At 40.7% G+C, this 20689-nt stretch overlaps 1 protein-coding gene across 1 annotated transcript in view; it reads right to left on the bottom strand.

The window, feature by feature from the left end:
• The window catches only part of enox1 (ecto-NOX disulfide-thiol exchanger 1), a 91449-nt gene that overhangs the window by 15158 nt on the left and 55602 nt on the right, over positions 1-20689 (bottom strand). Inside the window, exons 7-10 of the mRNA XM_056755435.1 lie at positions 18354-18566; positions 16258-16364; positions 10089-10206; positions 8078-8262 (exon numbers count right to left, since the gene is read on the bottom strand). Coding sequence (XP_056611413.1) covers positions 8078-8262; positions 10089-10206; positions 16258-16364; positions 18354-18566 — 623 coding nt within the window. The remainder of the gene's footprint in view (positions 1-8077; positions 8263-10088; positions 10207-16257; positions 16365-18353; positions 18567-20689) is intronic.

Here is a 20689-nt window from a genome sequence, read left to right as displayed (position 1 = left end):
AACATTGTCATCATCTGATGCTGATTTGACAGCTAACACACGGAGGTATGAGGGAGTGTGTTAATGATACAGATGTATGATTGACTTGTGAGCTTAACACTTGTGCACAAATGATCTTTCACGTATGTTACAATGCGTGTTGCGGGACCCCTTTTAGAGGTCGTGATGTGATTGATCTTTCTTTATTATGACCCACAGATGTGTGAAGTGAAGTCATTGGTTACAAAATATTTCATCTGATATTGTGTTGACGTATGCGTGTTTACACTGACCCAATGTTTAAGGTAAAGTTAGCTAAGTTCCTGTCTAAATATATAGCATTCATGTCTTGTGAGGCTTGACATTTTGTTCATTTTTATGTATTTACAGTAAATATGCCAGAATGACAATAAAGGTCACTTAAACTTTGGCGACATATACAGTTGTGTTCAAAATTATTCAACCCCCAATGTTCTAAATGGTTTTAGGGAATTTAGTGTACATTTGTAATTGTATTCAGAATGAAATCCTACAAGGACTTCTTAAAGAACCATATGCAACTAAAATGACATCAATTAGTTTTGATATACAGTAGTAAACTCCATCCAGGGTGTATCCTTCCTTGATGCCCGATGACTCCTGAGATAGGCGCATGCTCCCCGTGACCCGAGGTAGTTCGGATAAGCGTTAGAAAATGCTATGGAATGGAATACAGTAGTAAATGTTTCTTTTGTGAATTCTTCATTGACATAATTATTCAACCCCTTAAAGACTACCACTCTGAAGAACAGAGGTTCAATTAAGTGTTTTCAATCAGGTATTGAAAACACCTGTGGATATCAGGAAGCAGCAATAAAGCCTAATAAGCACCAATTAGGCAGCTTTAAAATGACTGTGATACTCAGTGTTGTGTCTGGAAAATTGTGCTACTTTTAAGTCTTCCGCTAGTTGGCACTGTTGTATTTACTTGTTCTATGGCAGGAGAGAAATGTAAGAAGAAGTGTGTTAAGTAAACAGAATGTGGTTCAGTACGGCCTGTTTCTCTGCTTCTTTATTTCACTGATTCCCAACATAACAATTGGCGACGAGGATACCAGGATGTCTCTGCTCTCTCTGCAACCCCCAGTAGCGTTTCTGGATTGTCCAGGTGAACCGAAAATCCCCTTTGATGCATGGGAAAAGTTATTTCAGAAATACCTGCTTGCCATCGGTGGTGAGGAGTTTTCCGCCGAGAGGAAGAGAGCACTACTAATACACTGTTTGGGAACAGAAGGACAGCGAATTTACAATACACTGCCTCTTACTGCTGATACATATAATGGATCTTTACAAGCACTGAAACAGTTCTTCGCCCCTTAACTGAATGTTGTTTCTGAGAGGTATCGCTTCAGACAACGCGGTCAGGCAGTGGGTGAGTCTACAGACCATTACGTTGCAGCGCTACGCGAACTGGTAAGAACATGTGCTTTTGGCGATATGGAGCATGAAATGATCCGCGATCAGATTGTGGAAAAAACGTGCATGCCGAGAATTCGCGAAAGACTGTTATTAGAGCCAGAGTTAACCCTTGAAAAGTCGCTTAATATTGCAAGACAAATTGAAGCAGCGATTGCCGATGCCAAAGTCATTGCTGAAGGGGAATCGAAACATGTATCAGCGATTCAAAAACAAACAAACTCACAGATGCAGAAAAGTAAACAAAAGAGCAAACCGAGAGAGGATAGACGCATAAAGGGTCAACAGCAGTGTTACCGCTGTGGTTCTACGTACCACCTTGCAAATGATAAGTCCTGCCCTGCTAAAGACTTTAAATGTAGAATGTGCGGGAAAATCGGACATTTCTCTAAAGTTTGCAAGTCATCATCAAAGTCAGTGAATGAAGTAAGCCTACCCGAAGTGACTGTCCTCAGTGTCAATGACTGTAATACAGATGATGGAGCTCCAATGGGCACTTTTACTGTTGCTACGAACGAACTCCCTGCACAGTCTCGTACCATTAAGATGATGGTAGATACAGGCTCGGGTGCATCAATTCTGCCTCTGAACATTTACAAAGAACACTTCAGTTCATGTGCTTTGTCCCCACCCAAAGTTCAGCTTCTGAACTATTCAAGGGACAAAATACCTGTTTGTGGCTCCTTGACAATGAACGTGACATACTATGGAAAAACTGTTGTTGGTGAGTTTAACATCGTAAAATCGGGAACACCTCTAATTGGACGTGACATCTGTAAAACATTGGACATTGAAATTAAGGGTGGTCGCTTGATTGAACCTGTCACTCACTGTGAAATGCTTCAGCTGCCTAGCAGTCTGCCTACATGTACTGATACCCCTGCTTCTGCATTAATTTCTAAGGGGTTTGGATGCGTTAAAGACTTCATACACAAAGTAAAGGTTCGCACAGAAGTTAAGCCAGTACAACAAAAAGTACGTCACTTACCACTATCAGTACGAGCAGCCGTGTCAAAGGAACTGAAAACACTAGAGGAGAATGGTATCATTGAAAAAATCGACTCATCTGAGTGGGTGTCACCCATTGTCGTCACAAAACGAAAGAATGACACAATTCATATGTGTGTTGACTTACGGGAGCCCAATAAAGCTGTAGTACCAGATAGCCATCCCCTACCATTGATCGAAGATATACTGTCTGCTCTACATGGATCGGTAATGTTCTCTTCGCTCGATCTCAAGAATGCTTATTACCAGTTAAAGCTACATGATGAGAGCAGAGGACTTACTGCTTTCATTACTCACGAGGGCCTATACCAGTTCTGTAGAGTTCCCTATGGGCTGTGTTCAGCACCATCTGCTTTTCAGCGTATGATGTCAATGATCCTAAAAGGGCTTGAAGGTGTACAATGTTACTTGGATGATGTAATTGTACATGGTGCTTCTGAAGCCATTCACAATGCAAACCTAAAGGCTGTTTTGCATAGGATCAGTGAAGCTGGCTTGAAACTAAATCCAGACAAATGTAAGTTGAATCTAACTTCTTTAAGCTTTCTCGGTTACAGACTCTCAGCTGCTGGCCTACACCCTGATGGCACCCACACCACTGCAATTACAAATGCTCCGTGCCCTACAGATGCAGCTACACTAAGGTCGTTTTTGGGCCTCACTGCCTGGTACAGCAAGTTTGTTCCTGGCTATGCTACTCTGGTCGAACCTATGAGAGCTTTACTTCGCAAAGACTGTGATTTTCAGTGGACTGTCGCAGCACAAGAAAGCTTTAATCAGGTCAAAATGACTATAGTGAACAGTCCTGCGCTTTCCTTATTTAACCCCAATCTCGACACAATACTTTCCTGTGATGCTTCAGATTATGGTGTCGGTGCTGTCTTGACTCCGCTTGATGACCAGGGAATAGAGAGAACAATTGCTTTTGCTTCGCGCTCCCTATCTGATGCAGAACGAAAATACTCCATCGTAGAAAAGGAGGCTCTTGCCTGTGTCTGGTCTGCGGAGAAATGGCGTACATGGCTGTGGGGAAGGAAATTCATGTTACGCACAGACCATCAAGCTCTTACTACTCTACTCAGCAGCAAAGGTAATAGCCGTGCTGGTTTACGTGTTGCCAGATGGTCTGCACGTTTACTGGAATTTAATTATGACATTGAGTACAGACCTGGCCCGCTGAACAGTGTTGCTGATTGTTTGTCAAGAATGCCACTCCCTAACACTGAGCATAACTATGCTGAAACAATTGAATCAGTTGCTTTGATCTCATTTGCTTCTAGTGCAATCTCCAAAGGTGATTTCCAGACTGCATGCAACAACTGCCCAGTGTTGACTAAACTCTCTATGTATCAGCAGACTGGCTGGCCAAAATACAAGAAGGATGTCGACCTGCATGTACAACCCTACTTTCTAATCCGTCATGAGCTTGCTGTAGTGGAGGGATGCGTAGTCAGAGGTACACATCGTCTTCTGTTGCCTGAGTCACTACAGAAAAAACTCATAGACCTTGCGCATGAATCACATCAAGGCATGGTTCGTACCAAGCAGCGGCTTAGGCAACTGTACTGGTGGCCGAAAATGGATAGCCAGGCTGAAGCTCTTATACGGGACTGTTCCACATGCAAACAGAATGATAAATCAGCCGTTACATATGATACACCACTCAAACCTGTTGAGTTGCCATCAGCTGCATGGGAGAAGGTTTCTATCGATATTGTAGGACCATTTGAAACTGCACCAGCAAACTGCAGATATGCCATAACGCTTGTTGATTATTTCAGTAAATGGCCGGAGGTTGCTTTCTCATCCAGAGTTGACACAGCTGCTGTCACACAGTTCCTGACTTCAGTCTTCGCCCGCGAAGGAAATCCAAAAGACCTTGTCTCTGACAATGGACCTCAGTTTACTTCTTCTGAGTTTTCTGAGTTTCTCAGGGAGAGAGATATACGCCATCTCAGATCTGCTGTGTATCATCCACGTGCAAATGGAGAGGTTGAGAGGTTTAACAGGGTCCTAAAAGACTGTTTGCAAACTGCTTCTATTCAGGGAGAGCCTTGGAAATCATTCACTCAAACATTCCTTATGAACTACAGGAGTACCCCTCATGCTACCACAGGTTTTACACCCTCAGAGATGCTCCATGGTCGATACATGCGAACAAAACTACAAATCATGGACTACCCTGTAAAGGCTACAGACCACAACATACTACGACAACGTGTGAAAATGAAACAAGACAAAGTCAAACAGTACACTGATGCCAGGAGAAATGCAAAGTCCTCTAGACTCCAACCTGGAGACCTAGTGCGGATAAAGAAACCCTGGAAAGTAAAGAAAGGTGACCAAAAGTTCACACAACCAAGATCTGTTGTGCGGAAGAGAGGTGAGGATTCCTATCTCTTGGATGATGGTAAAATATGGAATGCTTCACGTCTTGCTGGAGTGCCGGAAAAGTGTGATGATGACACTTACGAAAAGCAACAATCTGCCTTACAAATGGTTAACTCTCCGAGCGTGCCATTTAGGTGTACTAGGACAAGGCAGAAGCCTATCTGGACTAAGGACTATGTTTTACAGGAGTAAGAAAATGAAGAAAGTTTGAACTGTTAAATAATGGAGTCAAGAAGATAAAAGTTAAATATGTTCTTCATTTAATTGTGTTTCACAGTAAATGTTAATTATAGGCATACACAGGTTTCGGTTATTTGAAGTCTGCTACATTCTTTCTAAACAAGGGGAAGATGTTGTGTCTGGAAAATTGTGCTACTTTTAAGTCTTCCGCTAGTTGGCACTGTTGTATTTACTTGTTCTATGGCAGGAGAGAAATGTAAGAAGAAGTGTGTTAAGTAAACAGAATGTGGTTCAGTACGGCCTGTTTCTCTGCTTCTTTATTTCACTGATTCCCAACATAACACTCAGCTCCTAGACATTTACTGGTGTGGTTACAAACATGGTGAGGTCAAGAGAATGGTCCAGGAAGACAAGAGAACAGGTGATTACTCTTCACAGGAAGGGCAATGGCTATAAGAAGATTGCAAAGATGTTAAACATACCAAGAGACACCATAGGAAGCATCATTCGCAAATTCAAGGCAAAGGGCACTGTTGAAAAGCTACCTGGTCGTGGCAGAAAGAAGATGCTGACTTAGACTGCTGTGCGCTACCTGAAGCGTAGAGTGGAGAAAAGTCCCCGTGTGACTGCTGAGGAACTGAGAAACGATTTGACAGATGTGGGTACTGAAGTTTCTGCTCAGACAATAGGGCACACCCTGCGTAATGAAGGCCTCCATGCCAGAACTCCCAGGCGCACCCCCTTGCTGTCCCCAAAGAATAAGAAGAGTCGACTGCAGTATACCAAAAGTCATGTGGACAAACCACAGAAGTTTTGGAATAGTGTTCTGTGGACTGATGAAACAAAATTAGAACTGTTTGGGCCCATGGATCAACGCTATGTTTGGAGGAAGAACAAGGCCTATGAAGAAAAGAACACCTTGCCTACTGTGAAGCATGGCGGGGGTCAATCATGCTTTGGGGCTGTTTTGCTTCTGCAGGTACTGGGAAGCTTCAGCATGTGCAAGGTACCATGAATTCTCTTCAGTACCAGGAGATATTGGATGACAATGTGATGCAGTCCGTCACAAACCTGAGGCTTGGAAGTCGTTGGACCTTTCAACAGGACAATGATCCCAAGCATACCTCCAAGTCCACTAGAGCATGGTTGCAGATTAAAGGCTGGAACATTTTGAAGTGGCCATCGCAGTCACCAGACTTAAACCGATTGAGAACCTCTGGTGGGACTTAAAGAAAGCAGTTGCAGTGCGCAAGTCTAAGAATGTGACTGAACTGGAGGCTTTTGCCCATGATGAATGGGCGAAGATACCCGTAGATCGCTGCAAGACACTTGTGGCAAGCTATGCTTCACGTTTAAAAGCTGTTATAACTGTAAAAGGATGTTGTACGAAGTACTAAGATTGAATGTCACTTGGGGGTTGAATAAAACTGATAATGATGTGAGCTCAGAAAAGACATTTGTGGTTATTTCATTATAAATGTTATGTTATATTTGTCTGACCTACACGTGCCTCTTTGATTTAATTGTAAGCAGGATGACTGAATGATCATAATCAATGTCAAACCGACCAAAACAATCAATTTCAGTGGGGGTTGAATAATTTTGAACACAACTGTAGTTATTCGAATACGGAGCAGGACCTGCTTAAGAGTAGATAATAGTTAAATACATTTTTCAGCAATGAAAACTTTCAGCAAAGTCTAGACTCCTACATATACTAGTGATGACTCATGTGGCACTTAAAGGACTGATTATGATGTCAACGTACAGTACAATGGCAATCCCAGGTCAAGGGTAAGGCAACCCTAGGTCAAAAGTAAACACTTTTGAACTTTGATGAATCACACCTATTCTTAGAAATAAGGAATACGAGTAAAAATACCTTAGATTACGCTATACTTAAAAAAAAAAGGAAACACCCAAGACAGTTTTTGCTTAAGTCTCACTGATTTCTGAGTGGTACAATATGTTACAGTTTCAGATTAAAAAGGGAAAAATGGCACAGAAAAATCACTGACATTGATGGTTCTCTACAATTCAATGTTATGGATTTTAAGCACGGTTTGGCAGAAGCTTGTTTAGAAAAGATCAAGAGCAACACATTATACATTTCTATGTACTGGTAGCTTTGTTTAATTACAATTCAGATACATGGACAGCATGTCAGGGGTGTCAAAGTCAGTTGCTGGAGGGCCACAGCTCTGCACAGTTTAGCTGCAATCTTAACTAAACACACCTGATTCGGTTATTCAAGATCTTCAATATTACTAGGAACTTCCAAGCATGTGTGGTTGTAGCCAAACTCTGCTGGACACTGGCCCTCCGGAAAGTGAGTTTTGAAGGAAGTGATCTTCACAGTCATAAACTGTCACGGATCACGTGGCAAGAACCCAAATGCAGGTACACACAGGCAGGACGAGAAGGTAGGGGTAACAAAGGGTATTTAATAAAACAAAGAAGGGAAAAGGACAAAACAAAACCCGCAATGGGGAAAACAAGACTTGATAAATAATAAACTTTAACAAGGACACTAACTTACTAAACTATAAAACAAACACTTGAAATAAACACTAAACTAAGACTTACTAGACACAGGAAACAGGAACAAGGCTAGACGAGGGCATGAAACATAGATACAAGGTCTTGACAATCAGCTCAGACGAGGTAAGACGTAAACATACATACACAATGAACCAGCACAGGACAATGAACATGAGGATGTTTTAAAGGGAGAGAAACCAAGAAGGAACAGGTGCAAGGGATTAACAATTAAGGTAAACTAATGAACACAAACTAGGAAACAGGAGGGTAGGAACGATGACGCAGACCAGAGAGAGAAGAAATCGTCTCTCTCCCACATGAAACAAAGGATTCTGTATGATTCCACCTCTAAACCAAGAAATACCTGACAAGGAGAGGTGAAACCGTGACATAAACAGGAAAGCAGGAAATATTTTTTTATACAATTATGCACTATCACTCTATTAACTTTTACCCAGGGAATGTGTGATGCTATAAAAAGCTTAGTCAAATTAAAGGTCATGCATCGTGATGTGTGTATTACCTGCTGCATGTTCTGCATGGTTTGCTGCAGAAAGTGCAGCTGCTGCTCTTGGGTGTGGTCCTCCTCTGTGCGGTAAGTCTTTTCCTGCTCCTTCTTCAGCAACTCCACCTCATTCCTGTAGGCGTCCAGCTGCCAGCGTAGACTGTCGTTTTCTTCGCGCAGAGAACACGACTGTGCAGACAGGACTGCTCTCACACAGGGAGGAACAGAGACAGAACATGAGTTTTGAAGATTACTTCAGAGGAAAGGTCTACCATCATTCATTTGCAGAATTTGTTTGGGGTCAAATGTACAATGCCGCAAAACTTTAGTATTGTGTAAAAATTCTAAGAACCTTGTAATTTTACAGGGGCTTTTCTCAGACTGTCTTACATTTCAAGAATGTTTTGAAACTTCACAGCTTGTGAGGTCATATTTTTTTAATTATGTGAAAATATTTTTACACTCCAACTACACGCAACATAAGCAGCATCAATGGTCAAAAATGTTTTGTAAATGGTTAATATTATGTTATATATTTTTTTTACCTTAAATCTCAATTATGAAAAAAAATATGAAAAAAATCATAATGGTTAAAAAGAAACATGTTTACCCTGCATAAATATTAATGTCTAAGGTTGACAAAACAATAAAACCCATATTTTAGTTAATTTTGCAAAAAGGCCACACAAGGGTTAAATCAAAGTTTAAGATAATTCTCAAGAGCTTTATAGAAAAGTTTTACACATATGATATCTCATAATGGTGATACTAATGGCTTACAGTATGTGTACAAATATTTTTCTACAAATGATTTTCAAGTTGCATGTCTGTCCCACCAGTACTGCAGGTAGATCAACATGTCTATCTGCCTAGAATTAGAACACCTTATCTCAACTGGTGGGAAACTTTTCAACCGACCTGCTGCTCTTTAATATTATTTCCAGCAGGGTTTATAACATGCAATGGCATCTTTATTCTAACATGCACCTTAGTAGACAAGCTCTAAATATATGCCGTCTGGCTGAATAATATATATATGTGACATTCATTCTAGAAAGCAAATGTTTGGATTTCTAGCTGAAATTGATAGTGAAGTTTTCTTAACAACGTGGTCGCTGCTCTGAGTCTCTGCTGTGTCAACAGAGAATCTCAACTATTAGATATTCCTGCCTGCCATTGAAAATACTTGTTTTATGGAGCCAAAGCTAGTGTGCTGTGACAGGTCATGAAATATCGCTGAGCCTAGACTCCCCTGACATTTTCCTCTGCTGTTCTCCGCAATATCATTCATAATCACATTTGCTGTGGGATACACACCGGAGTATGGGTATAATCATTCATGTTGAAATGATGTCTAACTCAAGGTTATATGAAGGATGTAATATCTCAGTTTGACGTAAACCTTACAAAATACTTATCATGGGTGTGGTCATTTTATTAAATACTTGTTTTCAGAAAAAAATATTTATTTGCTTTAGACAAGTAATATTTCGTAATTCTCATTTATTCACTACATTAAGGACACCTTACCAGTTTGGGATGGTCATATCTCATGTTAAAATGTATGTCACCAAAGAAAAAATTACAATCTTAGGTCCTAGACTATTTGTTTACAGTAAGTATTACTAATATACATCCATGAAACATTTGATATACTGTACACATCACTTATTAGCACTTCAAAAAAACCTCCACTTACAAACTTGAACATTTTTTTTATAGAAAAAAGTTGTCTATGATGGTTCTACAGGAGTTTGCAGACTTTATTTTCCTCTCTCATTGACGATACATTGTGTGAGGTAACTTTTTCCAAGCAGCTCCCTACGCTATAAGTGCTCTCCATCAGCCATGCCGAACATTCTATTTTGAGGACCATACAAAACCGGTCTTAGAATCACGGGATTACATCAATTATTTCTCTTTACTACATTAACAATTACCAAATAATACAGATTATTTTTCTTGTCTTGGTCTATCACTGTCATCAATGTTCTAATTAATCATAATTATTAGCTGAGCTCAACACTACCTGTGTCCTCCATTCTGATCTTCTTGCAAGGGTTTTCTTCCAAATCTTCATCTGACATCTCCATTTCCTCTTCTCTTCGTATTCCCATGATCTCTTCACTGTGAGCATTTCTCAACTCCTGATGGAGTACAATACACAAATGAAACACACATATTCCATTACTGTCTTCTGATTCAAGATACTATTTGCAACAACATTTCTTCTCCTGTGTGTCAAAAAGGCACAATTCCATTTATTGTACAAATGTGGCAATAACGTATGAAAATCACGCATTCCATCTAATATATTCAAATATGTACAGCTGCAGAATACAAAATTCACATATAAATGAAGTATTTTTCCACAGTTCTACTCTTGTTATTTTCCAGAATCTAACCTGTGCGGTTCTGACAGGATGAAAAAACACGCAATGAATTGGCAAGCGCAAGGCCCTGGTGATTGATTCCTTAAGTTAAAAACACAACCCCCAGGGGAAACTGAGGCTCTGTCGTCTCAGTGCTGTGCAATAGCGAAAGTTCATTTGTCTAGGTCTGAAAATGGAGCGTGAAAATCACATTACACAAACTTCCAAGCCCAGTGATCCTCTGATAGCCATTATGGGGATCAGCACAAAGGACATTTAATGCCACCACTGTGAGATCTTGCAGATCTGACTCTATAAATGTGCTTAGCGATGCCACAGTCAAGGGCGGGCACATTTTAGCTTGACTTATCTGTGAATGATTTTTTGTAACACTGTGTTGCCTAATATTTCTACTGCTTCTGTAAAGCTCTACTATCAGTGGAACACAGTTCCCTTTATTAATTCTACTTATTTATATATCACAGTATCATATTAACAGGGTTCCCACATTTGACCAATTATTTCCTTGACTTTTACATTCCTTTGTAATTACAGGATAAGGTTGTATAAAGTAGTTTTATAGAGATTATACCTATATTTTATAGCCAATAAAACAGGGGAGACAAGGCCATGAGAAACTTTCTAAACTACAGTAACTCCAGAAAAGTAACTCCAGCCATTCGGTCTCATGTACTATCAAATTTTCGGCATTGTATAACATGTGTTTAGTGCTAATATAAGATAAAATTTTGGTGAAGCCATAACAAATAAATAGAAGACAGGTACATTGGGAGCAGTGTTAATTTTGACAGCAAATTTTGATTAAGTTTTAGTCACATTTCTGTCAACCCCATCATTTTGGTTTTAGTCAACGAAATATGAAAAATAAATAATAAATATATATATACATTATATTCAGTCATTTAAAATTGAAACGGTATAGCTTTCCTGTAGCTCAGTTGTAAGAGCATGGCTTTAACAATGACAAGGTAATGGGTTTGATCCCAAAGGATTGCACATACTTAGAAACAAATGTATAGGATAATCCAATTTAAATTGCTTTGAATAAAAGCATCTGCCAAATGCTTAAATGTAAATCATTTACTTTGTGTAATTAAACTTTCCATACAAAGCTTCAACTGTTTTGATATAATTTACCTCAGCTTAGAACGAAATTAAACCAGGTCATTACCTTTATTTTTCTGAAAAAAATCAATAAATAGATATGCATTGTTGGAACACAGAACATTAGACTCAAATGACTCGTTTAGTAGGGCGTTTTCATTCAGTTCATTCAACCAATGAAACGCTCTGAACGCTCTCACACTCAAACGCTATTGACGCTATGGCATTCCTCTGAAGAAATAGCTCCCTGCACTGTCTTTGCTTTAGACAGAAATTAATAAGAAACAGCATTTAAAAGACATAAATTGTATTACACTTCTCGTGTAACTTCTGTGTCATGCAAACTGGTTACATATTTTGTTCGAATGTACAGTTTAACTCATTTCATCACTTCTATAATGAGTAGAGGACAGCGCTAGTTTTCTTTTGCCTGACTTTGTTGCATTTTAACGTTATGCAGCAGCTCGTGTTTGCGGAAAGTTTAGGCATATAAAAACGTTTGAGCTTGCCTTTGTAATGTGTTTAGAAGTGTTTCGCCTACAGTCGCGCTTCAAGTTTGCGGCGTTTTACCGGCGATCGTGAAGTAAAAAGACGCTTTGTAAAGCGCGTGGAGACAAAATATATGTCTGTGCTTGCTTACCTCCAGAGTCTTCTCTCCATCGCTTATATGAGAGAAGCAGCACATGCGCGCAAACTGATGTCCGCCAGGTGGTACAAGAATATTTTCGTCTCGTTTTTATTAGTTAACGAAAATGTCAGTTTATAATAATAATTAATATATTATTACAGTTTTCGTTGTCATGCATTCAATTTTATTTAGTTATCGTCTAGTTTTCGTCAGTGAAAATAGGTCGTTAACGAAAACTTTTCGTCTTCCTGATTTGGAGAGATTCAGGCACGTGTAAGCTATGTACTGAAGTATACAAATGTAACAGAGTCAATCCAGTGAAGTGCTGAGCAAGTATGTAAACATCACTCCTCTGCCTCAAGGACTCTCTAGCGACAGACGCTAGAGACTGCGGTCTTTAGCCTCCTCGCTAGAGCGCCCGACTCTCGTGCAGAACAGACCCGGTTCGAAGCCCGATGCGTTCCGTCACACAAAGACTTCCCCTGGGCTTCTCGGCAGTTCCAGAAGTGTGCAAGTTTTTTTCAGCCCTTATTTCAGGGTTTTACAGACTTCATCGTCTCCCAAAAAGGCGAGGGTTGCGCCCCATTCTAGATCTGTGTACCCTAAAAAGTGACCTACACAAGATGTCAGGATTGGTTCATGGCAATCAACAGAGTCGGGTCACATGGAGAGCGTGGCAAATGGGCAGCAAGCGTACGGTGATTACGCCTCTCTGCCAACGCACCATAAAATCTCTCGTGTAGGACAAGCACATGCTGGTCCAGTCAGACAGCACAACTGCAGTTAAGTATATTAACTACTCCCTGTCCGAGGCCCCCCTCGGCACAGATGCTCTAGCGCACAGCTGGCCGTGGGACAAGAGGAAGTACGCCCTCTCCCCAGTGAGCCTCATTGCACAGGCTCGTGTAAGGTCAGGGAAGAGGAGCATCAACTCCTACTACTTGCGCCATACTGGCCCAATCGGACTTGGTTCTTGGAGATAATGCTCCTGACGACAACGCCCCCCTGGCCGATTCCCCTCATAAAGGAACCGCTTTCTCAGGGCAAGGGTACGTTATGGCATCCAAGATCAGACCTCTGGAAACTCCATGTCTGGCTCCTGGACGGAACGAGGAGACCCTGAGTTGCCTAACCCCTGCGTTGGTCAGGGCCCTTGCCACAAGGCGGCTAAACACCTATAAGTGGTAATAACCTATAACCTTATCGTCCTGGTGCTCTTCTCAGAGAGAAGACCCGTGGAGTTGCTCGTACGGGAACATGCTGTACTTCCAGAGAGACTCGAGAGTAATCTCTCTTCTTCCACACTGAAAGTGTATGTAGCCGCCATTGCCGCTCATCACGACCCAGTTGCTGGTAAGTCTCTAGGACCGCACAACCTGATCATTAGGTTCTTTAGGGGAGGGAGAAGGCTGCGCTCTGTACCCTCTCAAGACCTTGATGTAGGGGACCTACAAGCATTCTCAGTGTTCAAAGATTGCCTAGAACTCTGGCTCTGTGATTCTCACATTATACTGCAACCCTGGCCTAGCTGCGTGCTCTAAATTCTGCGTGCTCTAAACTTGCAGGCGCTCCCCACCGCGTTGTGTCCAGTATGCGCATTGCCCCTCTACTTGCACCACACACAGAGGTTCAGGAGCTCTGAACAGCTCTTTGTCTGTTTTGGAGGTCAGCAGAAGGGGACGGATGTCTTAAAACATAGAATGGCGCACTGTATCATGGATGCCGTCACTACCGCGTACTGGTCCCAAGATCGCCCGTGCCCACTGGCTGTCAGAGCTCACTCCACCTGGAGTATAGCCTCCTCATGGAAACTGGCTCAGGGCGCCTATCTGGCAGACATCTGCAGAGCTTCAGGTTGGGCTACGCCCAACACCGTCGTAAGGTTCTACCGCCTCAACGTAAAACCGGTGTCAGCTCGAGTCTTGCATGGCAACAGGTAAGACCGGCGGCCGGTAGGGCATACGCCTGCAAAAGCACCTCCCACCCTCCTAGGTGGGTCAGCGTGCTATTTTCGCCTCCCTTTTTCCCCCACTGGGTGAAGAACAGGCATTCCATCCATCACTAAGCACCTCCTGCGGGTGCGGGCTAAGCAGATCAGCCCTTCCCCTTAGTGCCGGCTGCCAGCGGAGTTATCTACCGCATAGCTATAACCGGACCTAGTGCTCCAGACATAGTAACCCCCAACAGGGTTTTTCCCATAGTAACCCATGACCTTCCCTAGGTGGACCTCCACCTTGCAGTACTTCTTTCAGTCCCCACATTCCTCCCATGAGTTCTCCCCAATCGGTGAGACCATGTTGGTGTCTCCACTACACTCCTCCCTACGGTAGGAAGTGGTCTCTTTAGCGCAATTCCCCACTGCGGAAATAGCTCTTACCAAGTTGCCCGTACGGTGCCAGGCGGCTTCTCGCTGTTAGAGAAACAAGGCCTCAGCCTGTGACGGCCTGTGTCAGGAGCTTCCCACCTTTCCAAAAGCTCTGGGACCCCCTACCTATCCACTGGAAGGTTACAATTTCGCACTCACGTCTGACATGCCCAGGCAAGTCACCGTCGCATCGCTTGAGACACGGCATAGCGGCGTGGCGTTTTCCATAGGAACCCCACCTGTCGGTTCAACATTATGGATAGTTCCCTTATGGAGGGAATGAGACATTGTGTCCTTCATGCCACAATGAGTGCCGCCCGCAGCAGCAGTCGAGAGAGGTCTCAGGCTCCTCAGCCCAAAGGTGAATGAATGCAGCACGCCGTCTATCTTTTATACCCGGATATCCGGTGGCGGAGTCCGGCATTCGAATATCATTCGGCAATTTCATTTGTTATTTTCTAAACTGGTCAGCAGTTCTCAAGACGAACCCCATCTGTTGGTTCGACACAATGTCTGAGGTTACATACGTTACCAAGACGATTCCTGTATTTAACTTTGATTATTGATAAAAAAGTAAAACCGATTGATCTGTCTAAATCTACAAAATGTTGTAATAATATTAACAAACTAACAATGAACAATTCTTCTTAAGCTTTTATTCATCTTATTTAAAGCTGAATATGACTAATTACTATACAGTTTCAGTTACACTTTAAAGTCTTAGCAAAAATGATTGTATTCACTAAAATACTTTTCATAGCAGTGGCATTCAAACTACTTCTCACTTCTTACAGCACCAAAAAATGTTATCACATCAAATCTTACCTCGAGGGGACTGTGAACTGAAATGGAATCCTTTTATAGACTTGCCTTTAAACAATTAGTCAATACAGTCTACATGTATTTCTGTATGTGCATTACATCATCGCATCACTGTATGTGTTTTAAAGTAATTGCGAAAGTGATATGACTGGAGGAAAGTCTGCAGCTCCATCACCAGTGCCAGATTTTAATATTTTAGAGAATGCATAGAGAATGCTGTTTGCACTAAAATGAATTTTGCATACTGGTGATGTTGGGCATATATAAAAATGGAAATCTTCAGAAGGTACATTCTAGATACATCAGAGATTTACATGGAAATATCAACATATGCATATTATAAGTAAACATCCAAATCCATTTTTCCTCATTGTGACCTAGTTCAAAATTGAAGAGTAATTAATTCTAGCTAATCACTGATGAGAATCATTATAATCCTGCTAGCATCTGTTGCCATGGTAACAGTGATTCTTCGTAGGTTGCAATTTCAATGAGAGCTTTGCTGCCTGAAAGAGCAATAGCTAGCAATCTGGTACATTTTGCTGTTGAAGTCTGTTCAGTGAAAATCTGCAAGATACACAGCCATATAAACAGCTGCCAGTGTACCGTGCAGTGCAGGGGTCTCAAACTAAAATCACCAGGGACCACAATGGGGTGTTCTCTATTAGGTTTCAGTTGAACAATGACAACACATTTTTCCAAGCATGAATTTTATTTGCAAGTATATACTACAAAGTAACTGATTTTGTTAAAGAGTTGAAAGTCAACTTGCAAGCCAGATTTCAGTATATACATCTTTAGAGGCAAACTTGGCCTTTGGGTGTGCAGTTTGAGACCCCCGAATGTAGTCAGCATGTCAAGAGGGGAAGAAAAATACAGTACCAACCTCGCACTGCTTTCGCCAAATGTCTATGTTCTTGCGCTGTGCTTTTGAGAAATGGTCCCATGCCTTTTGTCTGGTGGCAGCGGTGAACACAGCCGTAATCTGCTCAACTTTGGTGGGTAAGGAAGTCAGACAAGACAAGCCATTTATGTAGAGCTTTGTATCTGAGTCAGCTAAAGTCAGACACATCAGGAACCTCACAACACTTCACAGAGAGGGCCATGATGGTGTCTGTTGTACTTACATCTCATTAGCTGTTGATTCAATTCCATAGGACTGAGGGAGGCAACAGTCTACAATTTGCTAAGTATCATATTATTATTTGATATCAAACGCTGGTTGGAGACAGCTGAAAATTAATGAATTTTAATTTCTCTCTTTTTTGGTTCTCAAACTAGAATGACTAGTCATGGAAGGCTAAAACCCTTTTTAACCCTATTTATGTTCTGCCAAACAGCCCTGAAGTCTTTTTTTCATTGAGCTTAATGTACATTTTTATATAATGTTATCTTGTAATGTCCATGTACAATGAACGGAAAAAGGGCTTAAGGACCATTTGACAGAACATAAACATAACACCTCTGTGAAATGAAATTTAAGACTCTGAAGAAGTTCTGATTAAACGTTAACATTCATTTATATTAAGTGTTTCTGTCATGTCACTTCAATGACATATCTTGCAGTTATACTTTAGTGTATGCAAATGCATATTCAATTCACCATCTTAGCAAGTGAACAGTCAGCTTATTGGAACATTTTTTTATTAAATACTTTAAAATGTCTCTTATCAATATCTTATGAATTATTACTAATAACATTCAACTTTTTATAAACTTTTTTAATTTAAAGGGGTACAAAAGTTGTTGAAGGGTTTTGCCATGACAAGTTTGAAAACCACTGCATTATATTTGCATTTATTGGGATTTGGACCCTTTGTAAACTGTTGCCTGCTATTATTTTGTCCGGAGATGCCTACAGTTAAGTTAAAAACACATACTGTCTTTTTAGTACAGCTGACATGATTCTGAAATACATTTCCCTTTTACTATTTTATGCAAATATGCTGAGAGAAGCAAAGTTTTCCTATGTTTATCTTTTGTCAGGTTGCCAATTAAAAATCAGTATTTTTGAACGCATAAAGATGAGGGAATCTGGTGTTGGCCTACCTTAAAGTAAGTTGAACACCTCCACATCTGCTATATGGTCAGAGTGCCTCCACTGAAACTGTACTTACCTAGGACCCTTCTATGGGCTTTGGCTACAGCCACACTGACTTATAGAGGCAGATAGTGTAGTTCTGAATGCTGAGCGAACATCATATCCCATACTGTACTTCTATATATATTGTCTAAGTGACTTCATTTAGATGGTGAATGCAATGTTTGTACTGCACACATGTAAATGACACTCGGGCTCTGTTAAAAAATCTAGTGAACTGCCTTGCTGTTGAAAGCCTACATAGGCATAACTTTTCTGAAACTAAAAAGGCTCTACATGAGTAGCAAATGTCAAATAAATAGTGGGACATTTGATATGAATAGAGTTAGACATTCATATTGGTATGCCAATAGTGTGATAAAACACACCCAGATATTGGCATCAACATATTTTTCCCCATTCTGAACTACTTTCTACACGTTTTTATATATAAAATCAACAGTAATCTAGTTTTGTTGGGAATCACACATTTAACATTTTTCAGTGTGCCTTCTCTTTAAATAATACATACGACACATCTGCTGTATAATTTAGCCTATGGATGAGTCTTATATAGGGAGCTTTTCTATGATGCTTTAAAATGCTGCATACATAGGCAACTCACTAGGTTTTGAAACAGAGCATGTTCTTCTTTTGTCTTGTTTGATGGTGTAAGCATAACAATTGCCGCTTATGGACATTAACAATCGCTCCTGCTGGCAGAAAAGTAATATCAAGATCAGCACGAAAGGTCCAGCAATCAGATCAGAGACTGAGCCCACTTAAGGACGACTATATCATCTTTCGCTGCAAAAAGGATGTGCTGTTGTCATGGAAACACTAGATAAAAATCTCATAGTAACCAGTTGGGGTACTAACAGTGAAGACATGAGTTATCTTACATTGTGTGAGGATGGCAAGCAGGGAATTTTTAAAGATTTCTTTGGCCAGCTCCATCTCCTCCTCATGTTGGGCTTTCTCGGTCATTAGACGACGCACGTGGCTGTTGGCCGACTGTATCATTGAGTAGAAATGATTCGCTGTGCGGCGGTTCACCTCGCCTCTTTCTACCCATGTGAAGAGCACTGCCGTCCCCTCGCTGAACTTGTTGTCATCTAGAGGAAGGAATGAGAAAATCAGTACAGTAGAAACTTCACAGTACAGAACAAACTTTGGTTAGGGGAAGTTCTGACTCCGTATCTTTCCTTATTGACTGACATGATCTATCCATCTGCCAACCTTCAAACAATGTCCTAGGATCCGACAGACCAGAGCACCCCATAACTACAAAGTTATAAAATTCAATTATCTCTTCAACATGCAACAAGTATTCAAAAAAGTCTGTGCCTCCAACCTTTAGATTTCAAAGCATTTTTTAACTTTCAGGCAAGCCAGTATTCAAAGTTTGTCCTTGCATACTTTTTCGAAGAATTAAATATAAATATAAGAAGAACAACATTTGTTAGTGGCAGCATTTAGAGGACAGAACAGGACTGGGAAAAGACACAACTTGGCCTCAAATCCATGGTTTCTCTAATTTTTCTGTATTGTCTTTTTCCACTGGACAAGAACATCATCTCTTCAGACTCTTCAGTCAGTAACTAACCCTGCATTTTTCTTGTCTAAACCTGAATTGTAATTCCAGGCTGAGCAGTCGAGACATGAGGCGTTCGGTGTGGCCTCTCCCAGGCTTCAGAGATCTGCTCCCTATGGACCTGTGTGAAATACATTACTGAAATTGGAAGAATAATTGAATTTTGCCACAATGACAATGCAGTAGCTGGCTGGCAGTACATTTGATCCCTCCCTTAATGATATCCTACACGGCAACAACATCATTCCCTGTATCTGTGCTCACCAGTGCACTTTTGACCAGACTGTTATTTCTTCAAATTTATTATTATTTCCCATCTGCATTTGACGAGAATCCCAGGAGACCTTGAGCATTTGACATCAATAGCAGGCATATTATTAAGATGGCACTCAAACTTCCCAGCTAATTAAAGGAAATTGAATTCTCCCGGCCCTGAGGCAAAAATGCCATCTGACAAGAATAAAAATACTTTCCACAGTCAAATAAGCCTTCACTGCCAATCTCCCTTTTAATGAGAACCTCCAACAGAAATGAATACATGAAATTTCCAAGCTCTCTCTCAAAATTCCCAACATCCAGTTCTTTCAACTCTCCATACCTTAGACATTCTGGAAGTAACTTATTTTTGCAAATTCGGTCAGTACTAGTTATGAATATTAGCCTTATTTAAAAGAGCAGTCCTTTTAAATTTTCCATAAGAGGATAATATCACAATGAGCATTTACTTGCCAGAAAACATTAACCATAGACTTCTTAAATGAATACCATATGAAAGGGTTTCCAAATGCAGCAATAACACTGCTTAACGTACAATAGATGGATTTTTTTTAAATCAACAACATCAAAATACAGTGGATTGCTAATATATATTGTAATAAAAAAGTAAAAGAAATCCATCTCTGATTAAACATCTACTACAACATAATGTAGAAATATTTGCCATTCATATGTCGCTTAAATATTACAAATATTTTAGTATTCATCGACTTCTGTTTGAATAACAATCAATAGGAAAATATGTTATTTAGCCACTATGGCGGAGTTATGATATTTACTAGAAGTGGTTGAGTGTACCTTGCTAGCCAATCATACTTTGACTGTTTGGTTGTGGTCAACAAACATTTATCTGTGGCTAAATTGCATGATGGTCTGATAGGTCATGATGGTCGAAGGTTTCAGCTAGGGGCTGAAAATGTCAGATGTAAGCAGAACTGAGCCAGGTGCAGCAATATTGAGACCCATCAGAGATGATTTTTTTCTGATGCCCTTTGGGTTCAATAAATATAGGAACAGATTCGGATCTCGGGATGCTGCACGCAGGGAAAATGGGAAGTGCTTGACAGTGTGCTGTGATTGTTGATGAGGTGGAGGCTGCAGTCAAGTCCCATCAACTAAATGAAAGCAGTCTCGACAGTGAGACGGGAGATATGCATGGAAATGATGGCAGCCAAACACAACCCAACCTCTACTGCTTTCCTAGTGCTGCAAGCTGTAATCAAATCACAGCATGAGAACACAGCAGCTGTCAGCCAGAAAATATTTTTGAAATAAAGCAAGAAACGTGACGTTGTTACTAAATGCGAATGTTAAGTAGTGATCGAGTGGTGTGACCAAAAAAGCATGTGGTTTTTAAGTATGGAGTAC

The sequence above is a fragment of the Triplophysa dalaica genome, chromosome 8 (genome assembly GCF_015846415.1).
Source record: "Triplophysa dalaica isolate WHDGS20190420 chromosome 8, ASM1584641v1, whole genome shotgun sequence".
NCBI classification, from domain to species: Eukaryota; Metazoa; Chordata; class Actinopteri; order Cypriniformes; family Nemacheilidae; genus Triplophysa; species Triplophysa dalaica.
The sequence above is the reverse complement of the archived record's forward strand: the minus strand, read 5'-3'. Positions and strand labels throughout refer to the sequence as shown.